The following is a 21793-nucleotide window of genomic DNA, read 5'->3' on the forward strand; positions in this document are numbered from 1 at the left end:
AGCAGCTCTTTGCTGTATTCGTTGACAGTCTCTCTCTAGTCGTGGTTTTAAACAAACTCACTAATTAAAACAGCAGCTCTTTGCTGTATTCGTTGACAGTCTCTCTCTAGTCGTGGTTTTAAACAAACTCACTAATTAAAACAGCAGCTCTTTGCTGTATTCGTTGACAGTCTCTCTCTAGTCGTGGTTTTAAACAAACTCACTAATTAAAACAGCAGCTCTTTGCTGTATTCGTTGAGTCTCTCTCTAGTCGTGGTTTTAAACAAACTCACTAATTAAAACAGCAGCTCTTTGCTGTATTCGTTGACAGTCTCTCTCTAGTCGTGGTTTTAAACAAACTCACTAATTAAAACAGCAGCTCTTTGCTGTATTCGTTGACAGTCTCTCTCTAGTCGTGGTTTTAAACAAACTCACTAATTAAAACAGCAGCTCTTTGCTGTATTCGTTGACAGTCTCTCTCTAGTCGTGGTTTTAAACAAACTCACTAATTAAAACAGCAGCTCTTTGCTGTATTCGTTGACAGTCTCTCTCTAGTCATGGTTTTAAAATCTCACAGTATCAACTTTGCTGTAGCTTTCTCTTATGCCTGCTACATTACTGACGACTCGGTCATCTGAGCAATCTGATTGGCCAGCGGTGACATAGTGCACTTGATTTCCTCTGCAGGCCCACCGGGAAGGCAGAGTTTGTACGTTCAGACACATGAAATGGCAACATTTTGGCTGCACCTACCACCTACCACCTACAGCCAGAGACTAATAAAAAATATAGGAACACAAGACTTTATCGTTGAGTTTTTTACAGAAATGCCTTCGATATCGACAAGTCACGATCAACCGGTTGGTGACCACTGCTATAGATAGATGCAGGGTGTAGAAACCTACCCAAAACAATTGACCAACAACAAATACAATCCCTCCTAGACAATGTCCTGAACAAAATGGTTTCCTGCAATAGTGAAAGAGCCTGAACAATATATTTGACCTATCAGCTAACATATAAAATGTCAATTCCGGCAGAAAACCTAAGACAACTAAAAGTAATGAGAAATGGTTTGATGAAGAATGCAAAAACCTAAGAAAGAAATGAAGAAACCTATCGAACCAGAACACAGACAACCAGAAGATATTATCTTACGCCTTCACTATGGTGAATCACTAAAACAATACAGAAATACACTACGGATAAAGAAGGAACAGCATGACAGAAAACAGCTCATTGTGATTCAAGAATCCATAGAATCTAACCACTTCTGGGAAGAAGAAAACAACACAAAAAGCTATCTAACCAAAATGGAGATGTATAGATAAACCACTTCTATAACCTTTTCAGCCATATAACAAAGAACCAAAAGCAAAAACATGTACACTGAACAAAAATATAAACGAAACATGTAAATTGTTGGTCCCATGTTTCATAAGCAGAAATAAAAGATCCCAGAAATGTTCCATTCGCACAAAAAGCTTATTTCTCTAAAATGTTGTGCACATCCTTGTTAGTGAGAATTTATTTCTCCTTTGCCAAGATAATTCATCCACCTGACAGATGTGGCAAATCAAGAAGCTGATTAAACAGCATGATCATTATACAGGTGCACCTTGTGCTGGGGACAATAAAAGGCCACTCTTAAATGTTCAGTTTTGTCACACAACACAATGAGACAGATGTCTCAATTTTTAGGGAGCGCACAATTGGCATGCTGAATGCAAGAATGTCCACCAGAGCTGTTGCCAGAGAATTGAATGTTAATTTCTCTACCACAAGCTGCCTCCAACGTCGTTTTAGAGAATTTGGCAGAATCTCCAATGGGCCTCACAACTGCAGACTACCTGTAACCACGCCAGGACCTCACATCCGGCTTCTTTACCTGCAGGAACATGAGACAAGCCATCCGGACAGCTGATGAAACTGAGGAGTATTTCTGTCCCCCTTTTGTGGGGAAAAACTCGTTCTGATTGGTCAGTCATGTGAAATCCATAGATTAGGGCCTAATGAATGCATTTACATTGACTGATTTCCTATATGTAACTCAGTAACTGTAACTCGGTAAAATCATTGAAATTGTTGCATGTTGCGTTTATATTTCTGTTCAGCATACATGATCATTTACTTAGAATCAGTTATTAAAGACGACCTTAACCCACTTGATTCTCCAATTACATTGGATGAGCCACAGGACAAAATACAAACCCTCCGACCCAAAAAGGCCTGTGGTGTTGATGGAATACTAAACAATGTGATAAAATGTACTGACCCCAAATTCAAATAGGCTATTCTTAAACACTTCAGCATTATCCTCAGGTCTGGCATATTCCCTAATATGTGATACAATTCAGGAAACTAGGCATATGTCTCAAGTCACGACATCACAGGAGAGCTGTTTGAACATTTCTTTGGCAGAAATGTCTTCCTGAACATGTGAACTTTCATGTGCCTTAATAACAAACTCGTATGCCATCTGTAAATACGAAAAGAATTGTTAAATTACGAGCCTTGTTAAGCCACAGAAAAAGCTAGCAACCTTCACACTAGCCATGATTGGCTGAGATAATGAGTGGGCTGGACATGCCGAGAGAGGAGTTCGGATTGGTCTGCCATAGAAGCTCGTCAGTCTGTGTTGGTAATCCTGTCGAACGCAGCTTTTAAAAAAAAATATTGTGTAGTGGAGCTGCATAAGTGTTACTCTCCACTTTCTGGAGGATCAAGTTGTGAAATCAGTGGAATTAGAGTATGATAGCTAAAGAGATGGAGAAAACACCTGTCTCCAGATTACATCTTCAAACTAAGGGCAACCGTGGCATGGCATTCCTTACAGGGAGACGCGTCCATGCGCGGTGATGTATACAGGTGAGATAGTCTAGCGTTAGCTAGCTAACGTTACATTTTCAGATATTACACGTTTTCTAATTTTCACAGAAAGCGGTTTCATTTCAAACTAAAGTGTACTGTTAGCTAGCTTGCTAACGTTAGCTAGCTGGCTCCCTACCTGACGTTATTATTCGTATCCCAGAGCCGTTTGCTGTTCTAGTTAGAGCCTAATGTTAGCTAGCTAACATTGAACATGGTTGGTTAGCTCCCAGCACTGTGGCATTGTTGGAACTGTTTATTGTTTAACTAGCTAACAGTGTCTGGCTGGCTTCTTAGCTAACGTAACGTGACATGTGTACAACACCCGTTGAATATGGCCGGTGTCAGTAAACGTCTGCAAAAATGCGCAATGAAATTGTTGCAAGCAGAGCTGGTCAGGCTGTTTTCATGTTATCCAGAGGTAAACAAATCATCGGTCAAGTGTGCGCTTCGAGAGCGAAACGAGATGGGTGGTGCTAAAGCTTAGGGTGAGGGTGTGAATGATGCTGAATGGGTGTAGACAAAGAAGAGCTCTTCACTAGATAGCAAAACATTCAAAGGTGATTTTCTCAAAAGTGAGTTTACAAGTTGATCAACTTTCAAAGCAGAATTACTTTCCCATTGTTCCTCAAATGCAGTGAGTGATATACCATTTTGTAGCAGTCTCTACTTTAACATAATGTAAAAAAACACAATTTCAAATGTTGCTACATAAGACCAAATCCAGGTGGTGAGTCACATATTTGGAACCAAGTTCTGATCACCCCAATCCACAAAAGCGGAGACAAATTTGACCCGAATAATTACCCTGGAATATGCGTCAGCTGCAATCTCTGAAAAATCCTCTGGAGTATCACCAACATTTCCTCAGTGAAAACAATTTCCTGAGCAAAAGTCAAACTGGCTTCTGACGAAAACACCATATGACAGACCACGCATACACCCCGCACACCCATATTGACAAACAAACACACCAAAACAAAAGCAAAGTCTTCTCATGCTTTGTTGATTTAAAAAAAAGCTTTTGACTCAATTTGGCATGAAGGTCTGCTATACAAATTGATGGAAAGCGGTGTTGGTGGGAAAGCATACATTTTGTGTACATTGATTATAAAATCAATTGATTATAAAATCAATGTACACAAAAAACAAGTATGAGGTTAAAATTGGCAATAAAACACACATATTTAATTCCTCAGGGCCGTGGGGTGAAACAGGGATGCAGCTTGAGCCCTACCCTCTTCAACATAGGAATATAAATGAATTGGCGAGGGCACTAGAAAAGTCTGCAGCACCTGGCCTCACTCTACTGGACTCAGAAATCCAATGTTAACTGTTTGCAGATGATCTGGTGCGTCTGTTCCCAACCAAGGAGGGCTTACAGCAGCACCTAAATCTTCTGCACAGATTTTGTCAAACCATGGGACCGGACAGTGAATCTCAGTAATACAAAAATAATGGTGTTCCAAAAAAGGTCCAGTAGCCAAGACAACAAATACAAATTATATCTAGACACTGGTGCCCTAGCCTGTTATGGATAGGGGGCAGTATTTTCACGGCCGGATAAAAAACGTACCCGATTTAATCTGATTATTACTCCTGCCCAGAAACTAGAATATGCATATAATTATTAGCTTTGGATAGAAAACCCTCCAAAGTTTCTAAAACTGTTTGAATGGTGTCTGTGAGTATTACAGAACTCATTTGGCAAGCCAAAACCTGAGAAGATTCTGTACAGGAAGTACCCTGTCTGACCATTTCTTGGCCTTCTTGATCATCTCTATCCAAAACAAGGGATCTCTGCTGTTACGTGACACTTCCTACGGCTCCCATAGGCTCTCAGAAGGCGGCAAAAAGCTGAATGGTGGCTTTGCAGGCCCTGGCTGAAAAACATTAGCGCATTTTGATAGTGGTCGATCAGAGAACAGAGACTGGAGGCGTGTGCACGAGGCGACCCCATGTTTTTATTCTTTCGTCTTTGAACGTAAACAACGACTCCCGGTCGGAATATTATCGCTTTTTTACGAGAAAAATAGCATAAAAATTGATTTTAAACAGCGGTTGACATGCTTCGAAGTACGGTAATGGAATATTTAGATTTTTTTTGTCACGAAACGCGTCGGGCGCGTAACCCTTCGTCACCCTTGGATAGTGTCTTGAACGCACGAACAAAAAGCCGCTATTTGGATATAACTATGGATTATTTTGAACCAAACCAACATTTGTTATTGAAGTAGAAGTCCTGGGAGTGCATTCTGACGAAGAACAGGAAAGGTAATCAAACTTTTCTAATAGTAAATCGGAGTTTGGTGACGGTCAAACTTGGTGGGTGTCAAAATAGCTAGCCTGTGATGGCGTGCTATGTACTCAGAATATTGCAAAATGTGCTTTCACCGAAAAACTATTTTAAAATCGGACATAGCGAGTGCATAAAGGAGTTCTGTATCTATAATTCTTAAAATAATTGTTATGTTTTTTGTGAACGTTTATCGTGAGTAATTTAGTAAATTCACCGGAAGTGTTCGGTGGGAATGCTAGTTCTGAACGTCACATGCTAATGTAAAAAGCTGGGTTATGATATAAATATGAACTTGATTGAACAAAACATGCATGTATTGTATAACATAATGTTCTAGGCGTGTCATCTGATGAAGATCATCAAAGGTTAGTGCTGCATTTAGCTGTGGTTTTGTTTTTTGTGACATTATATGCTAGCTTGAAAAATGGGTGTCTGATTATTTCTGGCTGGGTACTCTGCTGGCATAATCTAATGTTTTCTTTTCGATGTAAAGCCTTTTTGAAATCGGACAGTGTGGTTAGATAAAGGAGAGTCTTGTCTTTAAAATGGTGTAAAATAGTCATATGTTTGAAAAATTGAAGTTTTGGGAATTTTGAGGAATTTGTAATTCGCGCCACGCCCATCATTGGATATTGGAGCAGGTGTTCCGCTAGCGGAACGTCTAGATGTAAGAGGCTAGAACACACAAAGAATTATACAAACTGAAAAGAATCAACCAAAAAAGAGAGCAAATTGGAATGCTATTTGGACCTAAACAGAGAGTACACAGTGGCAGAATACCTGACCACTGTGACTGAACCCTATTTAAGAAAATCCATGACTATGTACAGACTCAGTGAGCATAGCCTTGCTATTGAGAGAGGCCTCCATAGGTAGACCTGGCTCTCGACAGAAGATAGGCTATGTGTCCACTGCCCACAAAATGAGGTGGAAACTGAGCTACACTTCCTAACCTCCTGCCAAATGTATGACCACATTAGAGATATATATTTCCCTCAGATTACAAATACCCACAAAGAAAAACAAACCCAATCTTGATCAACCCCCATATCTATTAGGTAAAATACCAGTGTGCCATCACAGCAGCAAGATGTGTGACCTGTCGCCACAAGAAAAGGGCAACCAGTGAAGAAGAAACACCATTGTAAAAACAAACTATATATATGTGTTTATTTACTTTCCCTTTCAAAATTCAACTGTTTGCACATTGTTACAACACTGTACATAGCCAATAATATAACATTTAAATATCTACAGTATTTTACAACTTTTGTGAGTGTAATGTCCACTTTTATTTTCTGATTGTTTATTTCCCTTTTTTATTTCCCTTTTGTATATTTTACTTGCTTTGGAAATTTAAACACAGTGCATTCGGAAAGTATTCAGACCCCTTGACTTTTTCCACATTTTGTTAGGTTAAAGCCTTATTCTAAAATTGATTAAATATTTTTTTCCCCTCATCAATCTACACACAATATCCCATAATGACAAAGCAAAAACAGGTTTTTAGAAATTTTTGCTAATTTGTTAAAAATAAAAAACAGAAATATCACATTTACATAAGTATTCAGATCCTTTACACAGTACTTTGTTGAAGCACCCTTGGCAGCGATTACAGCCTCGACTCTTCTTGGGTATGACGCTACAGGCTTAGCACACCTGTATTTGGGGAGTTTCTCCCATTCTTCTCTGCAAATCCTGCACAGATATTTGCAGGTCTCTCCAGATTTGTTCGATTGGGTTCAAGTCCGGGCTCTGGTTGGGCCACTCTAGGATATTCAGAGACTTGTCCTGAAGCCTCTCCTGTGTTGTCTTGGCTGTGTGCTTAGGGTCGTTGTCCTGTTGGAAGGTGAACCTTCACCCCAGTCTGAGGTCCTGAGCACTCTGGAGCAGGTTTTCATCAAGGATCTCCCTTGTACTTTGCTCCGTTCATCTTTGCCTTGATCCTGACTAGTCTCCCAGTCCCTACCTCTGAAAAACACCCCCACAGCATGATGCTGCCACCACCATGCTTCACCATAAAGATCGCACTTGGTTTCCTCCAGAGGTGACACTTTGCATTCAGTCCAAAGAGTTGAATCTTGGTTTCATTAGACCAGAGAATCTTGTTTCTCATGGTCAGAGTATTTAGGTGCCTTTTGGCAAACTCCAAGCGGGCTGTCATGTGCCTTTTACTGAGGAGTGGCTTCCGTCTGGCCACTCTACCATAAATGTCTGATTGGTGGAGTGCTGCAGAGATGGTTCCCATCTCCACAGAGGAACTCTGGAGGTCTGTCAGAGCGACCATCGGGTTCTTGGTCGCCTCCCTGACTAAGCCCTTCTCCCCTGATTGCTCAGTTTGGCCGGGTGGCCAGCTCTAGGAAGAATCTTGGTGGATACAAACTTCTTCCAATTAGGAATGATGGAGGCCACTGTGTTCTTGGGGACCTTCACTGCTGCAGTCATTTTTTGGTACACTTCCCCAGATCTGTACCTCGACACAATCTTGTTTCTGAGCACAACGGACAATTCATTCGACCTCATGGCTTAGTTTTTGCTCTGACATGTACTGTCAACTCGGGGACCTTATATAGAAAGTTGTGTGCCTTTCCAAATCATGTCCAATCAATAGAATTTACCACAGGTGGACTCCAATCAAGTTGTAGAAACATATCAAGGATGATCAATGGAAACAGGATGCACCTGAGCTCTTTCTCATAGCAAAGGGGCCGAATACTTATATAAATATGTTTTTCGCTTGTAGAAAAAGTCAAAGGGTCTGAATAACTTTCGCAGACGCTGTATGTTTCCCATGCCAATAAAGCCCTTTGAAATGAATGGGGGGGAAGAAAGAGAGAAAGAGAGAGACAGAGACAGAGAGAGACAGAGAGACAGACAGACAGAGAGACAGAGAGACAGAAAGAGCGAGACAGAGAGAGAGATTGGATCCCCTATTCACTCCGCTAATAAATGCTGAGGGTGGGCCGTTTATGACACACAGCCCGCTGATAGATTCTGGAGGATGGCGGTTTGGAGCCCAAAGGATCCATTTATTCTCACCAGCTTAAATCCACCTGGACTCTCACATTTATCTATTTTTCTGTCGCCACACACACACACACACACACACACGACTGCTATCTCTAATTTATCTACCCTGCCGAACACACAAACACACACGCTCTCTATCCCATTCCTCACAATCTGCTTAGACACATTTATATGGCAGACACACACACACACACACACACACACACTAGCAGTGCTAGGACTGCGCAGGTTTTATTTCTGAGCTGAGGATGAATTATTCAGTAAGAGTCTATACTGAGGCTCAGCCCTACCTGACCCACCAGTATTAATATCAACACTGACTCATCAGATGAACCACAACACTTAGCATGATGACCATTCCTCAGATATTAGCTGTAAGCCCTCACGGCTTTATCTGGAACATAGAAACACATCTGCTCAACTGTACCACCAACATGACCTTTCATAGCCTCAACCACTCCATCCCTATAACATTTACAGCACATTTTCTCAAAGACACACAACATAAATCACCAATTAATTCACCCACTTTACCTGGCAGGGTCACAGTGCACACTCTATGACCACACAACCACAGCAGAGCGGAGTCAAAACACACACACACACACACACACACACACACACACACACACACACACACACACACACACACACACACACACACACACACACACACACACACACACACACAGAGCATTGGGCAGTAACTGAAAGGTTGCCAATTCTAATCCCTGAGCGAACAAGGTGAAATATCTGTCGATGTGCCCTTAACCCTAATTGGTCCTGGGTCGCTGCTGATAATGGCAGACCCTGGCCGTGACTCCACTCTCCCAGAGTGTCCTAGGGAAAGTGGGATATGCAAAAAACACATTTCCAATACACACATGTGAAACAGGACAAATATAAGCACCCACCAAATTATTATTATTATTATTATTATACAAACACTCACGTTTGTTTTACTATCCTAACCCTAACAATAATTGTAACTCTAAACCTAACCCTTAAGCCTAAAATAGCCATTTTCTTTGTGGTGACTGGCAAAATGTCCACACTTGTCTGAATTTTCCATGTTTTACTATCCTTGTGAGGACTTCTGGATAGTAAAACCAAAATACACACATGTGCACACACACCTGGACCAAATTAAGAGTGAAAGCTCGATGCACTCTAATTAAAGGAAAACGCCAGCCAAAAACAATCTTTTGGTATTTGCTTCATTAGTCCATTGTAGACATAGTCCCAACATGTTTTGCTTCATATGATGATTTCTGTATTTACATATCTTGATTGATGACAAGCAAAACATTGTGGGACAATTTCAACAATGGACTAATGAAACAAATACCAAAATAACATTTTGGAGTTTTCCTTTAAGTGGTCTAATGCTGAGTGTTCTACCCAATGTCCTACACCAACCCCACAGCGACTACACCAGACGGCCCCACAGCGACTACACCAGACGGCCCCACAGCGACTACACCAGACGGCCCCACAGCGACTACACCAGACGGCCCCACAGCGACTACACCAGACGGCCCCACAGCGACTACACCAGACGGCCCCACAGCGACTACACCAGACGGCCCCACAGCGACTACACCAGACGGCCCCACAGCGACTACACCAGACGGCCCCACAGCGACTACACCAGACGGCCCCACAGCGACTACACCAGACGGCCCCACAGCGACTACACCAGACGGCCCCACAGCGACTACACCAGACGGCCCCACAGCGACTACACCAGACAGCCCCACAGCAACTACACCAGACAGCCCCACAGTGACTACACCAGCTAAACGCTTAGAATTCTTGTGTTTCATAATTTTCCTTCAAGAGGCTGAATGTATCTCCCAGGAGAAAGCATCAGAGTGAGTAAAACAGCTCCTCTGTCTCTCTACGTGTAGTGATACTGTCTGGTCCAAACCAGTAGAACATTGTTGCTGCCTGTAGCAGTGAAGACAAGGGAAGCCAGCGGGCATCTGGCCTTCCTTGACAAAAAAAATAAATCTAAATCAGCGTTGAGATAAACTGAACGAGTTTAACTGTGAATGGTCCCGGCACACCAAAAAAAAGTGTCAACAGAGGCCAGCTTGGATTTGGCTTCACTCCTATCAAATCCCATTGAGAGCATATATGTCATTGACAGATAAACTTGAATTGTTGCATCACATTGTGTTGTTGTCTTCTGGTTGCTAGCTAGCCAGCTAGGTAAAATTGGCCCTTTCCTAAATGGATGCAACTTATGGTAACTCTCTGTGGTTCTAAATCAGTAGTTGTTTAGTGGTCCGATAATGTTGGAAACATTAACTTGCTTGACCATGCTGTAGGTCACTAACTGTCTGTTACTGTACATGCAATATGCTTTGTGGACTTTCCGGACAGATGTTGCTCTTCTGTTTTGTGATGAAACAAAGGTGTGGTTGAATTTATTCTGCCACTGTGTCTTCTCATTGTCTCTGCCGTAGGCCTATATATCACGGTGGGGGGGGGGGCCTTCCCCAGTGATTTTAGCCACACACCGATACTGCATTTGCGTTATTCAGTTTTGTCTGTGGGGATCTTTCCAGTAAAACTTCACTATCCTTGTCACATGACGTAGATCCCCACAGACAAAACCTCAAGGTCACACCACAAAATGGAATGGAAATAACAGACTTTACTTTCACTGAATACTGAATAACGCACTGCATATGCGTTATTCAGTATTCAGTGAAAGTAAAGTCTGTTATTTCCATTCCATTTTGTGGTGTGACCTTGAGGTTTTGTCTGTGGGGATCTTTCCAGTAAAACTTCACTATCCTTGTCACATGACGTAGGATGGGTCTGTCAGAGCTGTCGCCTGTCATCTGTGCTGAAGTGTTTAAATAAAGATTTAGAGAGAACGGACGCACACTGCTTACCTGGTGGGAATTTGTCTCTGTGTGAACTAAAACAGAGAGGGACAGAGTCTCTACAGACACACACACACAGTTCTCTGTGGAGTTGTCTGTGTGTCTGGGCTAAGAGCTAGTAATTGGGGAGCGGCCTTGCGGCTGTGTTGAGTTAGAGGTGATCTGGGAAGACTCTGCCTCAAATGGAACTGTCACTCAAACTATGGCCGGGGGACGGCTTTCTCTCCCAACTCTCATAGTCTCACGTCACAATTCGATGTTCATCCCAGTCTCTCAAATGTCAAATTTTAAAGTGTTTACGGTTAACTTTAGGCTTTAATTCCGAATTCTTAAGGTTAAGCATTAACTCTGAAGGGTTAAGGATTGGGATAGGCTTAAAACTAAAACATAAAAAATAACTTTCTATTGCTGATACCAACATGCAACCTTTTAAACCAGAGGCAGACGCCATCCCCAATCAAAACCTACTTCAAGGTAACAGAGCTCACTGTTGCCCCTAGTGGCCAGTTTCCACATCATCTCCCGACGTCCTCAGACATGGATGGACACTGAATACTGACAAAGGTGATCTCCCTCCCTTTAATTTACGGACAGCCAGGGGAAACTCCAACACTCAGACATAATTTACAAATAAAGCATGTGTGTTTAGTGAGTCCTCCAGATCAGAGGCAGTAGGGATGACCAGGGATGTTCTCTGTTTAGTGAGTCCTCCAGATCAGAGGCAGTAGGGATGACCAGGGATGTTCTCTGTTTAGTGAGTCCTCCAGATCAGAGGCAGTAGGGATGACCAGGGATGTTCTCTGTTTAGTGAGTCCTCCAGATCAGAGGCAGTAGGGATGACCAGGGATGTTCTCTGCTCAGTGAGTCCTCCAGATCAGAGGCAGTAGGGATGACCAGGGATGTTCTCTTGATAAGTGTATGAATTAGACCATTTCCTGTCCTGCTGAGCATTCTAAATGTAACGAGTACTTTTGGGTGTCAGGGAAAATCTATTGAGTAAAATGACATTATTTTCTTTAGGAATGTAGTGAAGTAAAAGTTGTCCAAAATATGAATAGTAAAGTACAGATACCCTCCCAAAATACTTAAGTAGTACTTTTAAAGTAGTTTTACTTAAGTACTTTACACCACTGGTAACAGCATTGCAAAGTCATAGAGGATACCATTCATGTTACCATCCACGGCAGTAGTAAGAAACGATGCATGTCCCCACACTCAGCATTAATCTCTTTATCTAGATACAGTTGAAGTCGGAAGTTTACATAAACCTTAGCCAAATACATTTAAACTCAGTTTTTCACAATTCCTGACATTTAATCCTAGTAAAAATTCCCTGTCTTAGGTCAGTTAGGTTCACCACTTTATTTTAAGAATGTGAAATGTCAGAATATAAGTAGAGAGAAATATTTATTTCAGATTTAATTTCTTTCATCACATTCCCAGTGGGTCAGAAGTTTACATACACTCAATTAGTATTTGGAAGCATTGCCTTTAAATTGTTTAACTTGGGTCAAACGGTTCGAGTAGCCTTCCACAAGCTTCCCACAATAAGTTGGGTGAATTTTGGCTCGTTCCTCCTGACAGAGCTGGTGTAACTGAGTCAGGTTTGTAGGCCTCCTTGCTCACACACGCTTTTTCAGTTCTGCCCACAAATGTTCTATAGGATTGAGATCAGGGCTTTGTGATGGCCACTCCAATACCTTGACTTTGTTGTCCTTAAGCCATTTTGCCACAACTTTGGTAGTATGCTTGGGGTCATTGTCTATTTGGAAGACCCATTTGCGACCAAGCTTTAACTTCCTGACTGTTGTCTTGAGATGTTGCTTCAATATATCCACATAATTGTCCTACATCATAATGCCATCTATTTTGTGAAGTGCACCAGTCCCTCCTGCAGCAAATACCCCCACAACATGATGCTGCCACCCCCGTGCTTCACGGTTGGGATGGTGTTCTTCGGCTTGCAAGCGTCCCCCTTTTTCCTCCAAACATAACGATGGTCATTATGGCCAAACAGTTCTATTTGTATTTAATCAGACCAGAGCACATTTCTCCAAAAAATATGATATTTGTCCCCATGTGCAGTGGCTTCTTCTTTGCTGAGCAGCCTTTCAGGTTATGTTGATATAGGACTCGTTTTACTGTGGATATAGATACTTTTGTACTTGTTTCCTCCGGCATCTACACAAGGTCCTTTGCTGTTTTTCACGAATTGATTTGCACTTTTCGCACCAAAGTACGTTCATCTCTAGGAGACAGAAGGCATCTCCTTCCTGAGCGGTATGACGGCTACGTGGTCCCATGGTGTTTATACTTGCGTACTATTGTTTGTACAGATGAACGTGGTACCTTCAGGCATTTGGAAATTGCTCCCAAGGATGAACCAGACTTGTGGAGGTCTACAATTTTTTTTCTGAGGTCTTGGCTGATTTCTTTTGATTTTCCCATGATGTCAAGCAAAGAGGCACTGAGTATGAAGGTAGGCCTTGAAATACATCCACAGGTACACCTCCAATTGACTCAAATGATGTCAATTTGCCTATCAGAAGCTTCTAAAGCCATAACATCATTTTCTGGAATTTTCCAAGCTGTTTAAAGGCACAGTCAACTTAGTGTATGTAAACTTCTGACCCACTGGAATTGTGATAGTGAATTAAAAGTGAAATTTCAAGGTTTTACAGCTAACTTTACAAAGCATTACATGGGCTTGCTCCTACCTATCTTTCCGATTTGGTCCTGCCGTACATACCTACACGTACGCTACGGTCACAAGACGCAGGCCTCCTAATTGTCCCTAGAATTTCTAAGCAAACGGCTGGAGGTAGGGCTTTCTCCTATAGAGCTCCATTTTTATGGAATGGTCTGCCTACCAATGTGAGAGACGCAGACTCAGTCTCAACCTTTAAGTCTTTACTGAAGACTTATCTCTTCAGTAGGTCCTATGATTAAGTATAGTCTGGCCCAGGAGTGTGAAGGTGAACGGAAAGGCTGGAGCAACGAACCGCCCTTGCTGTCTCTGCCTTGCCGGTTCCCCTCTTTCCACTGGGATTCTCTGCCTCTAACCCTTTTACGGGGGCTGAGTCACTGGCTTACTGGTGTTCTTCCATGCCGTCCATGGGAGGGGTGCGTCACTTGAGTGGGTTGAGTCACTGACGTGGTCTTCCTGTCTGGGTTGGCGCCCCCCTTGGGTTGTGCCATGGCGGAGATCGTTATGGGCTATACTCGGCCTTGTCTTAGGACGGTAAGTTGGTGGTTGGAGACATCCCTCTAGTGGTGTGGGGGCTGTGCTTTGGCAAAGTGGGTGGGGTTATATCCTGCCTGTTTGGCCCTGTCCGGGGGTATCATCGGATGGGGCCACAGTGTCTTCTGATCCCTCCTGTCTCAGCCTCCAGTATTTATGCTGCAGTAGTTTATGTGTCGGGGGGCTAGGGTCAGTCTGTTACATCTGGAGTATTTCTCTTGTCTTATCCGGTGTCCTGTGTGAATTTAAATATGCTCTCTCTAATTCTCTCTTTCTCTCTTTCTTTCTCTCGGAGGACCTGAGCCCTAGGACCATACCTCAGGACTACCTGGTATGATGACTCCTTGCTGTCCCCAGACCATCTGGCCGTGCTGCTGCTCCAGTTTCAACTGTTCTGCCTGCGGCTATGGAACCCTGACCTGTTCACCGGACGTGCTTGTTGCACCCTCGACAACTACTATGATTATTATTATTTGACCATGCTGGTCATTTATGAACATTTTAACATTTTAACATCTTGACCATGTTCTGTTATAATATCCACCCTGCACAGCCAGAAGAGGACTGGCCACCCCTCATAGCCTGGTTTCTCTCTAGGTTTCTTCCTAGGTTTTTGGCCTTTCTAGGGAGTTTTTCCTAGGGAGTTTTTCCTAGCCACCGTGATTCTTTCACATGCATTGCTTGCTTTTTGGGGTTTTAGGCTGGGTTTCTGTACAGCACTTTGAGATATCAGCTGATGTACGAAGGGCTATATAAATAAATTTGAAATAATCTGTCTGTAAACAATTGTTGGAAAAATGACTTGTGTCATGCAGAAAGTAGATGTCATAACCGACTTGCCAAAACTATAGTTTGTTAACAAGACATTTGTGGAGTGGTTGAAAAACTAGTTTTAATGACTCCAACCTAAGTGTATGTAAACTTCCGACTTCAACTGTAGGAAAGGTCTTTATCTAGACAGGAAAGGTCTTTATCTAGACGGGAAAGGTCTTTATCTAGACGGGAAAGGTCTTTATCTAGACGGGAAAGGTCTTTATCTAGACAGGAAAGGTCTTTATCTAGACAGGAAAGGTCTTTATCTAGACGGGAAAGGTCTTTATCTAGACGGGAAAGGTCTTTATCTAGACGGGAAAGGACTTTATCTAGACAGGAAAGGTCTTTATCTAGACAGGAAAGGTCTTTATCTAGACAGGAAAGGTCTTTATCTAGACAGGAAAGGTCTTTATCTAGACGGGAAAGGTCTTTATCTAGACAGGAAAGGTCTTTATCTAGACAGGAAAGGTCTTTATCTAGACAGGAAAGGTCTTTATCTAGACGGGAAAGGTCTTTATCTAGACGGGAAAGGTCTTTATCTAGACAGGAAAGGTCTTTATCTAGACAGGAAAGGTCTTTATCTAGACAGGAAAGGTCTTTATCTAGACAGGAAAGGTCTTTATCTAGACGGGAAAGGTCTTTATCTAGACAGGAAAGGTCTTTATCTAGACAGGAAAGGTCTTTATCTAGACAGGAAAGGTCTTTATCTCCTCCTGCCTCATTTATTTATCTCCTCTCAGAGGAGATTAAGTATTCAGAACCCCAATAAAAACTCAAACACATGCCTCTTTAGTTTACTGTCATGTCTCTGGTAGGATATATGGAGTGTGTGTGTGTGTGTTTGTGTTGGAGAACAAAAGGAAAACTTCAGAGCGTCTCATCTCAAAGCCTGACCTTTCCACTCCGCCGTTACCCAGCATTCCCTCTGCTCCGACGTGATGCCCATGCAGAGGGCTGCTGCTCTCCACACACACACACACACACACACACACACACACACACACACACACACACACACACACACACACACACACACACACACACACACACACACACACAGGCATTTCAGAGGTCCAGTGTCCTCTAGCACCAGTCCTGACTAATCAGACTAAGTTTTTCAGGTGTGATTCACCAGAGAGTACTACTTGACCAGAGGAAGACTGTTATTATAGGTTACTTAAACTCCCCTTTATGATCCTATTTCATTATCTGTGTGTGCGTGTGGATTGCCGGTCCAGTGACAGAAGGGAAGGGAGAAGAGAAAGGGAGTGAGGGAGCGAGAAAAAGAAAGAGAGATAGAGAGGGAGAGAGAGAGAGAGAGAGAGAGAGAGAGACTGACACACTGACAGCCACATCAGACAGCAGCAACACCTGGAACCTGTCAAACCAACAGATATCACCTTAACCATAGCAACTAACAACCTTTCTCTCTCTGTTTCCTCTCTCTCTCTCTCTCTCTGAGGACAGAGGAACAGCGTAGCCTCATGTTAATGTAATCCAGTGTTTCCTCTATGTTAATGTGAGGCCGGCAGCAGATGGACTGAGCTGAGAGGTTAATGCAGATACTGTCTGTCCTCCAGCCATATCTATTGACTGACACACACACACACACACACACACACACACACACACACACACACACACACACACACACACACACACACACACACACACACACACACAGGTGAGGGGAGAACGGCTCATACTATTGTCTGGAACGGCGCGATGGAATGGCATCAAACACCTGAAAACCATATGTTTGATGTATTTGATACCATTCCACTGATTCTGCTCCAGTCATTACCACAAGCCCATCCTCCCCAACTAAGGTGCCACCAGCCTCCTGTGACACACACGTCCGTCCTGCCAGCAGACACCTTATTCTGTACATCACCAGTCATTGACTGCAGAGCATGCATGTGTGTGTTCTGACCTTGAAGAGAGAGCGGCAGACGTATTCGTACACCATGCTCTTCAGACTGGCCTCCAGGGCTGCTATCCTGGCCTCCGTAGTCTCTGCCTCCTGGATGGGTGATAGAGAGATGGATGACAGCTGTCAGTTACATTGTAAAACAAACGAGTCACACACACCCTGTACCATTCATGGCAGTGTGATGTATTTACCCTTCATGGCAGTGTGATTTATTTACCCTTCATGGCAGTGTGATTTATTTACCCTTCATGGCAGTGTGATTTATTTACCCTTCATGGCAGTGCGATTTATTTACCCTTCATGGCAGTGTGATTTATTTACCCTTCATGGCAGTGTGATTTATTTACCCTTCATGGCAGTGTGATTTATTTACCCTACATGGCAGTGTGATGTATTTACCCTTCATGGCTGTGATGTATTTACCCTTTATGGCTGTGATGTATTTACCCTTCATGGCAGTGTGATGTATTTACCCTTCATGGCAGTGTGATTTATTTACCCTTCATGGCAGTGCAATTTATTTACCCTTCATGGCAGTGCGATTTATTTACCCTTCATGGCAGTGTGATTTATTTACCCTTCATGGCAGTGCGATTTATTTACCCTTCATGGCAGTGTGATTTATTTACCCTTCATGGCAGTGTGATTTATTTACCCTTCATGGCAGTGCGATTTATTTACCCTTCATGGCAGTGTGACGTATTTACCCTTCATGGCAGTGTGATTTATTTACCCTTCATGGCAGTGCGATTTATTTACCCTTCATGGCAGTGTGATGTATTTACCCTTCATGGCAGTGCGATGTATTTACCCTTCATGGCAGTGCGATTTATTTACCCTTCATGGCAGTGTGATTTATTTACCCTTCATGGCAATGCTATTTATTTACCCTTCATGGCAGTGCGATTTATTTACCCTTCATGGCAGTGTGATTTATTTACCCTTCATGGCAGTGTGATTTATTTACCCTTCATGGCAGTGTGATTTATTGATGTGTTGAGGATGGGCCAATAGTGAGTTATATGTGCTAAAAACATGGAAGATAGTTAGCAGAACTCCCTCACCCTATTCCCCCTCCTCTCCAGTCTCTCTATTCCCCCTCCTCTCCAGTCTCTCTATTCCCCCTCCTCTCCAGTCTCTCTATTCCCCCTCCTCTCCAGTCTCTCTATTCCCCCTCCTCCCCAGTCTCTCTATTCCCCCTCCTCCCCGGTCTCTCTATTCCCCCTCCTCTCCGGTCTCTCTATTCCCCCTCCTCTCCGGTCTCTCTATTCCCCCTCCTCTCCGGTCTCTCTATTCCCCCTCCTCTCCGGTCTCTCTATTCCCCCCTCCTCTCCGGTCTCTCTATTCCCCCTCCTCTCCGGTCTCTCTATTCCCCCTCCTCTCCAGTCTCTCTATTCCCCCTCCTATAGTTCGTCTCTCATCCCTGTGTTCCCCATTACACGGTGTCCCTCTCTCCCTCTCATTCAGAGCACATCTCAATGGGAACACGACCGTCTGAAGGCCCCATCAACTGCAGTGCACGGACAGAACTAATTATCCTCAATTACACACACACAATGTTTGAAGTTCTCCTTGAAGTGGCGGCTGGGTTGGGGGTCGCCAGTAAAGCTGTCAGAGAGGGTGTGGAATGGAGTCATCATAGGGAAGGGTGCAGGGTTAGAGCCCGCTCTGTCCAATTTCCACGCACGTAAACACACACACACACACACACACACACACACACACACACACACACACACACACACACACACACACACACACACACACACACACACACACACACACACACACACACACACACACACACAAACCATGTCATGTCCAATTACACCAAAGTCCCAAGGTATAGGGATCAGAGAAATAAATAAAGTGGAGAGAATCAAGCCAGGCCTCTCTATCCCTTACTGCCTTCATCTCTATTCTCTATGCCCCAGTATCTCTCCTCATCTCTCCCCCTTACTGCATTCATCTTTATTCTCTATGACCCCAGTATCTCTCCCCCTTACTGCCTTCATCTCTATTCTCTATGCCCCAGTATCTCTCCTCATCTCTCCCCCTTACTGCCTTCATCTCTATTCTCTATGACCCCAGTATCTCTCCCCCTTACTGCCTTCATCTTTATTCTCTATGACCCCAGTATCTCTCCCCCTTACTGCCTTCATCTCTATTCTCTATGACCCCAGTTCTCTCCCCCTACTGCATTCATCTTTATTCTCTATGACAGTATCTCTCCCCCTTACTGCCTTCATCTCTATTCTCTATGCCCCCAGTATCTCTCCCCCTTACTGCATTCATCTTTATTCTCTATGACCCCAGTATCTCTCCCCCTTACTGCCTTCATCTCTATTCTCTATGCCCCCAGTATCTCTCCCGCTTACTGCCTTCATCTTTATTCTCTATGACCCCAGTATCTCTCCCCCTTACTGCCTTCATCTCTATTCTCTATGCCCCCAGTATCTCTCCCGCTTACTGCCTTCATCTCTATTCTCTATGCCCCCAGTATCTCTCCCCCTTACTGCATTCATCTTTATTCTCTATGACCCCAGTATCTCTCCCCCTTACTGCCTTCATCTCTATTCTCTATGACCCCAGTATCTCTCCCCCTTACTTCATCTCTATTCTCGATGACAATAAAATCTCTCATTTTTTCTACATTTTACATTTTAGTCATTTAGCAGACGCTCTTATCCAGAGCGACTTACATTAGTGAATGCATACATTTCATACATTCTCATACATTTCATTTCTTTTAAAATTTGTACTGTCCCCCCGTGGGAATCGAACCCACAACCCTGGCATTGCACACACCATGCTGGCGTTGCACACACCATGCTCTACCAAGTGAGCCTTTGGCAGTCGCACCATTGGAAAACATGGACTGTAGCCTCCTGCTCTTTTCCCCCCCGAGATCCATTCAACACATTTGCAGTCATCATAGTGACTCATTGTGGTCAGACTCGCTCAGGTGGAACAAACTATAAAACGTGTGCCCTTTTTTCAATACTTATTTGAATGTCCTGCCTTCATCACTATTCTCTATGAACCCAATATCTCTCCCTTACTGCCTTCATCTCTATTCTCTATGAACCCAGTATCTCTCCCCCTTACTGCCTGCATCTCTATTCTCTATGACACCAGTATTTCTCCCTTACTGCCTTCATCTCTATTCTCTATGACCCTAAAATCTCTCCTCATCTCTCTCCCTTACTGCCTTCATCTCTATTCTCTATGACCCCAGTATCTCTCCTCATCTCTCTCCCTTACTGCCATCTCTATGACCCCAGTATCTCTCCTCATCTCTCTCCCTTACTGCATTCATCTTTATTCTCTATGACCCCAGTATCTCTCCCCCTTACTGCCTTCATCTCTATTCTCTACGCCCCCAGTATCTCTCCCCCTTACTGCCTTCATCTCTATTCTCTATGCCCCCAGTATCTCTCCTCATCTCTCTCCCTTACTGCATTCATCTTTATTCTCTATGACCCCAGTATCTCTCCCCCTTACTGCCTTCATCTCTATTCCCTATGACCCCAGTATCTCTCCTCATCTCTCCCCCTTACTGCATTCATCTTTATTCTCTATGACCCCAGTATCTCTCCCCCTTACTGCCTTCATCTCTATTCTCTATGCCCCAGTATCTCTCCCCCTTACTGCCTTCATCTCTATTCTCTATGCCCCAGTATCTCTCCTCATCTCTCCCCCTTACTGCATTCATCTTTATTCTCTATGACCCCAGTATCTCTCCCCCTTACTGCCTTCATCTCTATTCTCTATGCCCCAGTATCTCTCCCCCTTACTGCCTTCATCTCTATTCTCTATGCCCACAGTATCTCTCCCCATCTCTCTCCCTTACTGACTGCATCTCTATTCTCTATGACCCCAGTATCTCTCCCCCTTACTGCCTTCATCTCTATTCTCTATGCCCACAGTATCTCTCCCCATCTCTCTCCCTTACTGACTGCATCTCTATTCTCTATGACCCCAGTATCTCTCCTCATCGCTCTCCCTTACTGCCTTCATCTCTATTCTCTATGACCCCAGTATCTCTCCCCATCTCTCTCCCTTACTGACTGCATCTCTATTCCCTATGACCCCAGTATCTCTCCTCATCTCTCTCCCTTACTGCCATCTCTATTCTCTATGACCCCAGTATCTCTCCTCATCTCTCTCCCTTACTGCCTTCATCTCTATTCCCTATGACCCCAGTATCTCTCCTCATCTATCTCCCTTACTGCCATCTCTATTCCCTATGACCCCAGTATCTCTCCTCATCTCTCTCCCTTACTGCCATCTCTATTCCCTATGACCCCAGTATCTCTCTCCCTTACTGCCTTCATCTCTATTCTCTATGACCCCAGTATCTCTCCTCATCTCTCTCCCTTACTGCCTTCATCTCTATTCCCTATGACCCCAGTATCTCTCCTCATCTCCCCCCTTACTGCCTTCATCTCTATTCTCTATGACCCCAGTATCTCTCCTCATCTCTCTCCCTTACTACCTTCATCTCTATTCCCTATGACCCCAGTATCTCTCCCCTTACTGCCTTCATCTCTATTCTCTATGACCCCAGTATTTCTCCCCCTTACTGCCTTCATCTCTATTCTCCATGACTCCAGTATCTCTCCTCATTACTGCCTTCATCTCTATTCTCTATGCCCCCAGTATCTCTCCTCATCTCTCTCCCTTACTACCTTCATCTCTATTCCCTATGACCCCAGTATCTCTCCCCTTAC

General features: G+C 43.5%; 1 protein-coding gene across 1 annotated transcript in view; it reads right to left on the minus strand.

The window, feature by feature from the left end:
* Positions 1–21793, minus strand: part of dync2h1 (dynein cytoplasmic 2 heavy chain 1) — a 320231-nt gene that overhangs the window by 129056 nt on the left and 169382 nt on the right. Inside the window, 1 exon segment of the mRNA XM_045724777.1 lies at positions 17061–17150. Coding sequence (XP_045580733.1) covers positions 17061–17150 — 90 coding nt within the window.

Source organism: Salmo salar, chromosome ssa09 (assembly GCF_905237065.1).
Source record: "Salmo salar chromosome ssa09, Ssal_v3.1, whole genome shotgun sequence".
NCBI lineage: Eukaryota > Metazoa > Chordata > Actinopteri > Salmoniformes > Salmonidae > Salmo > Salmo salar.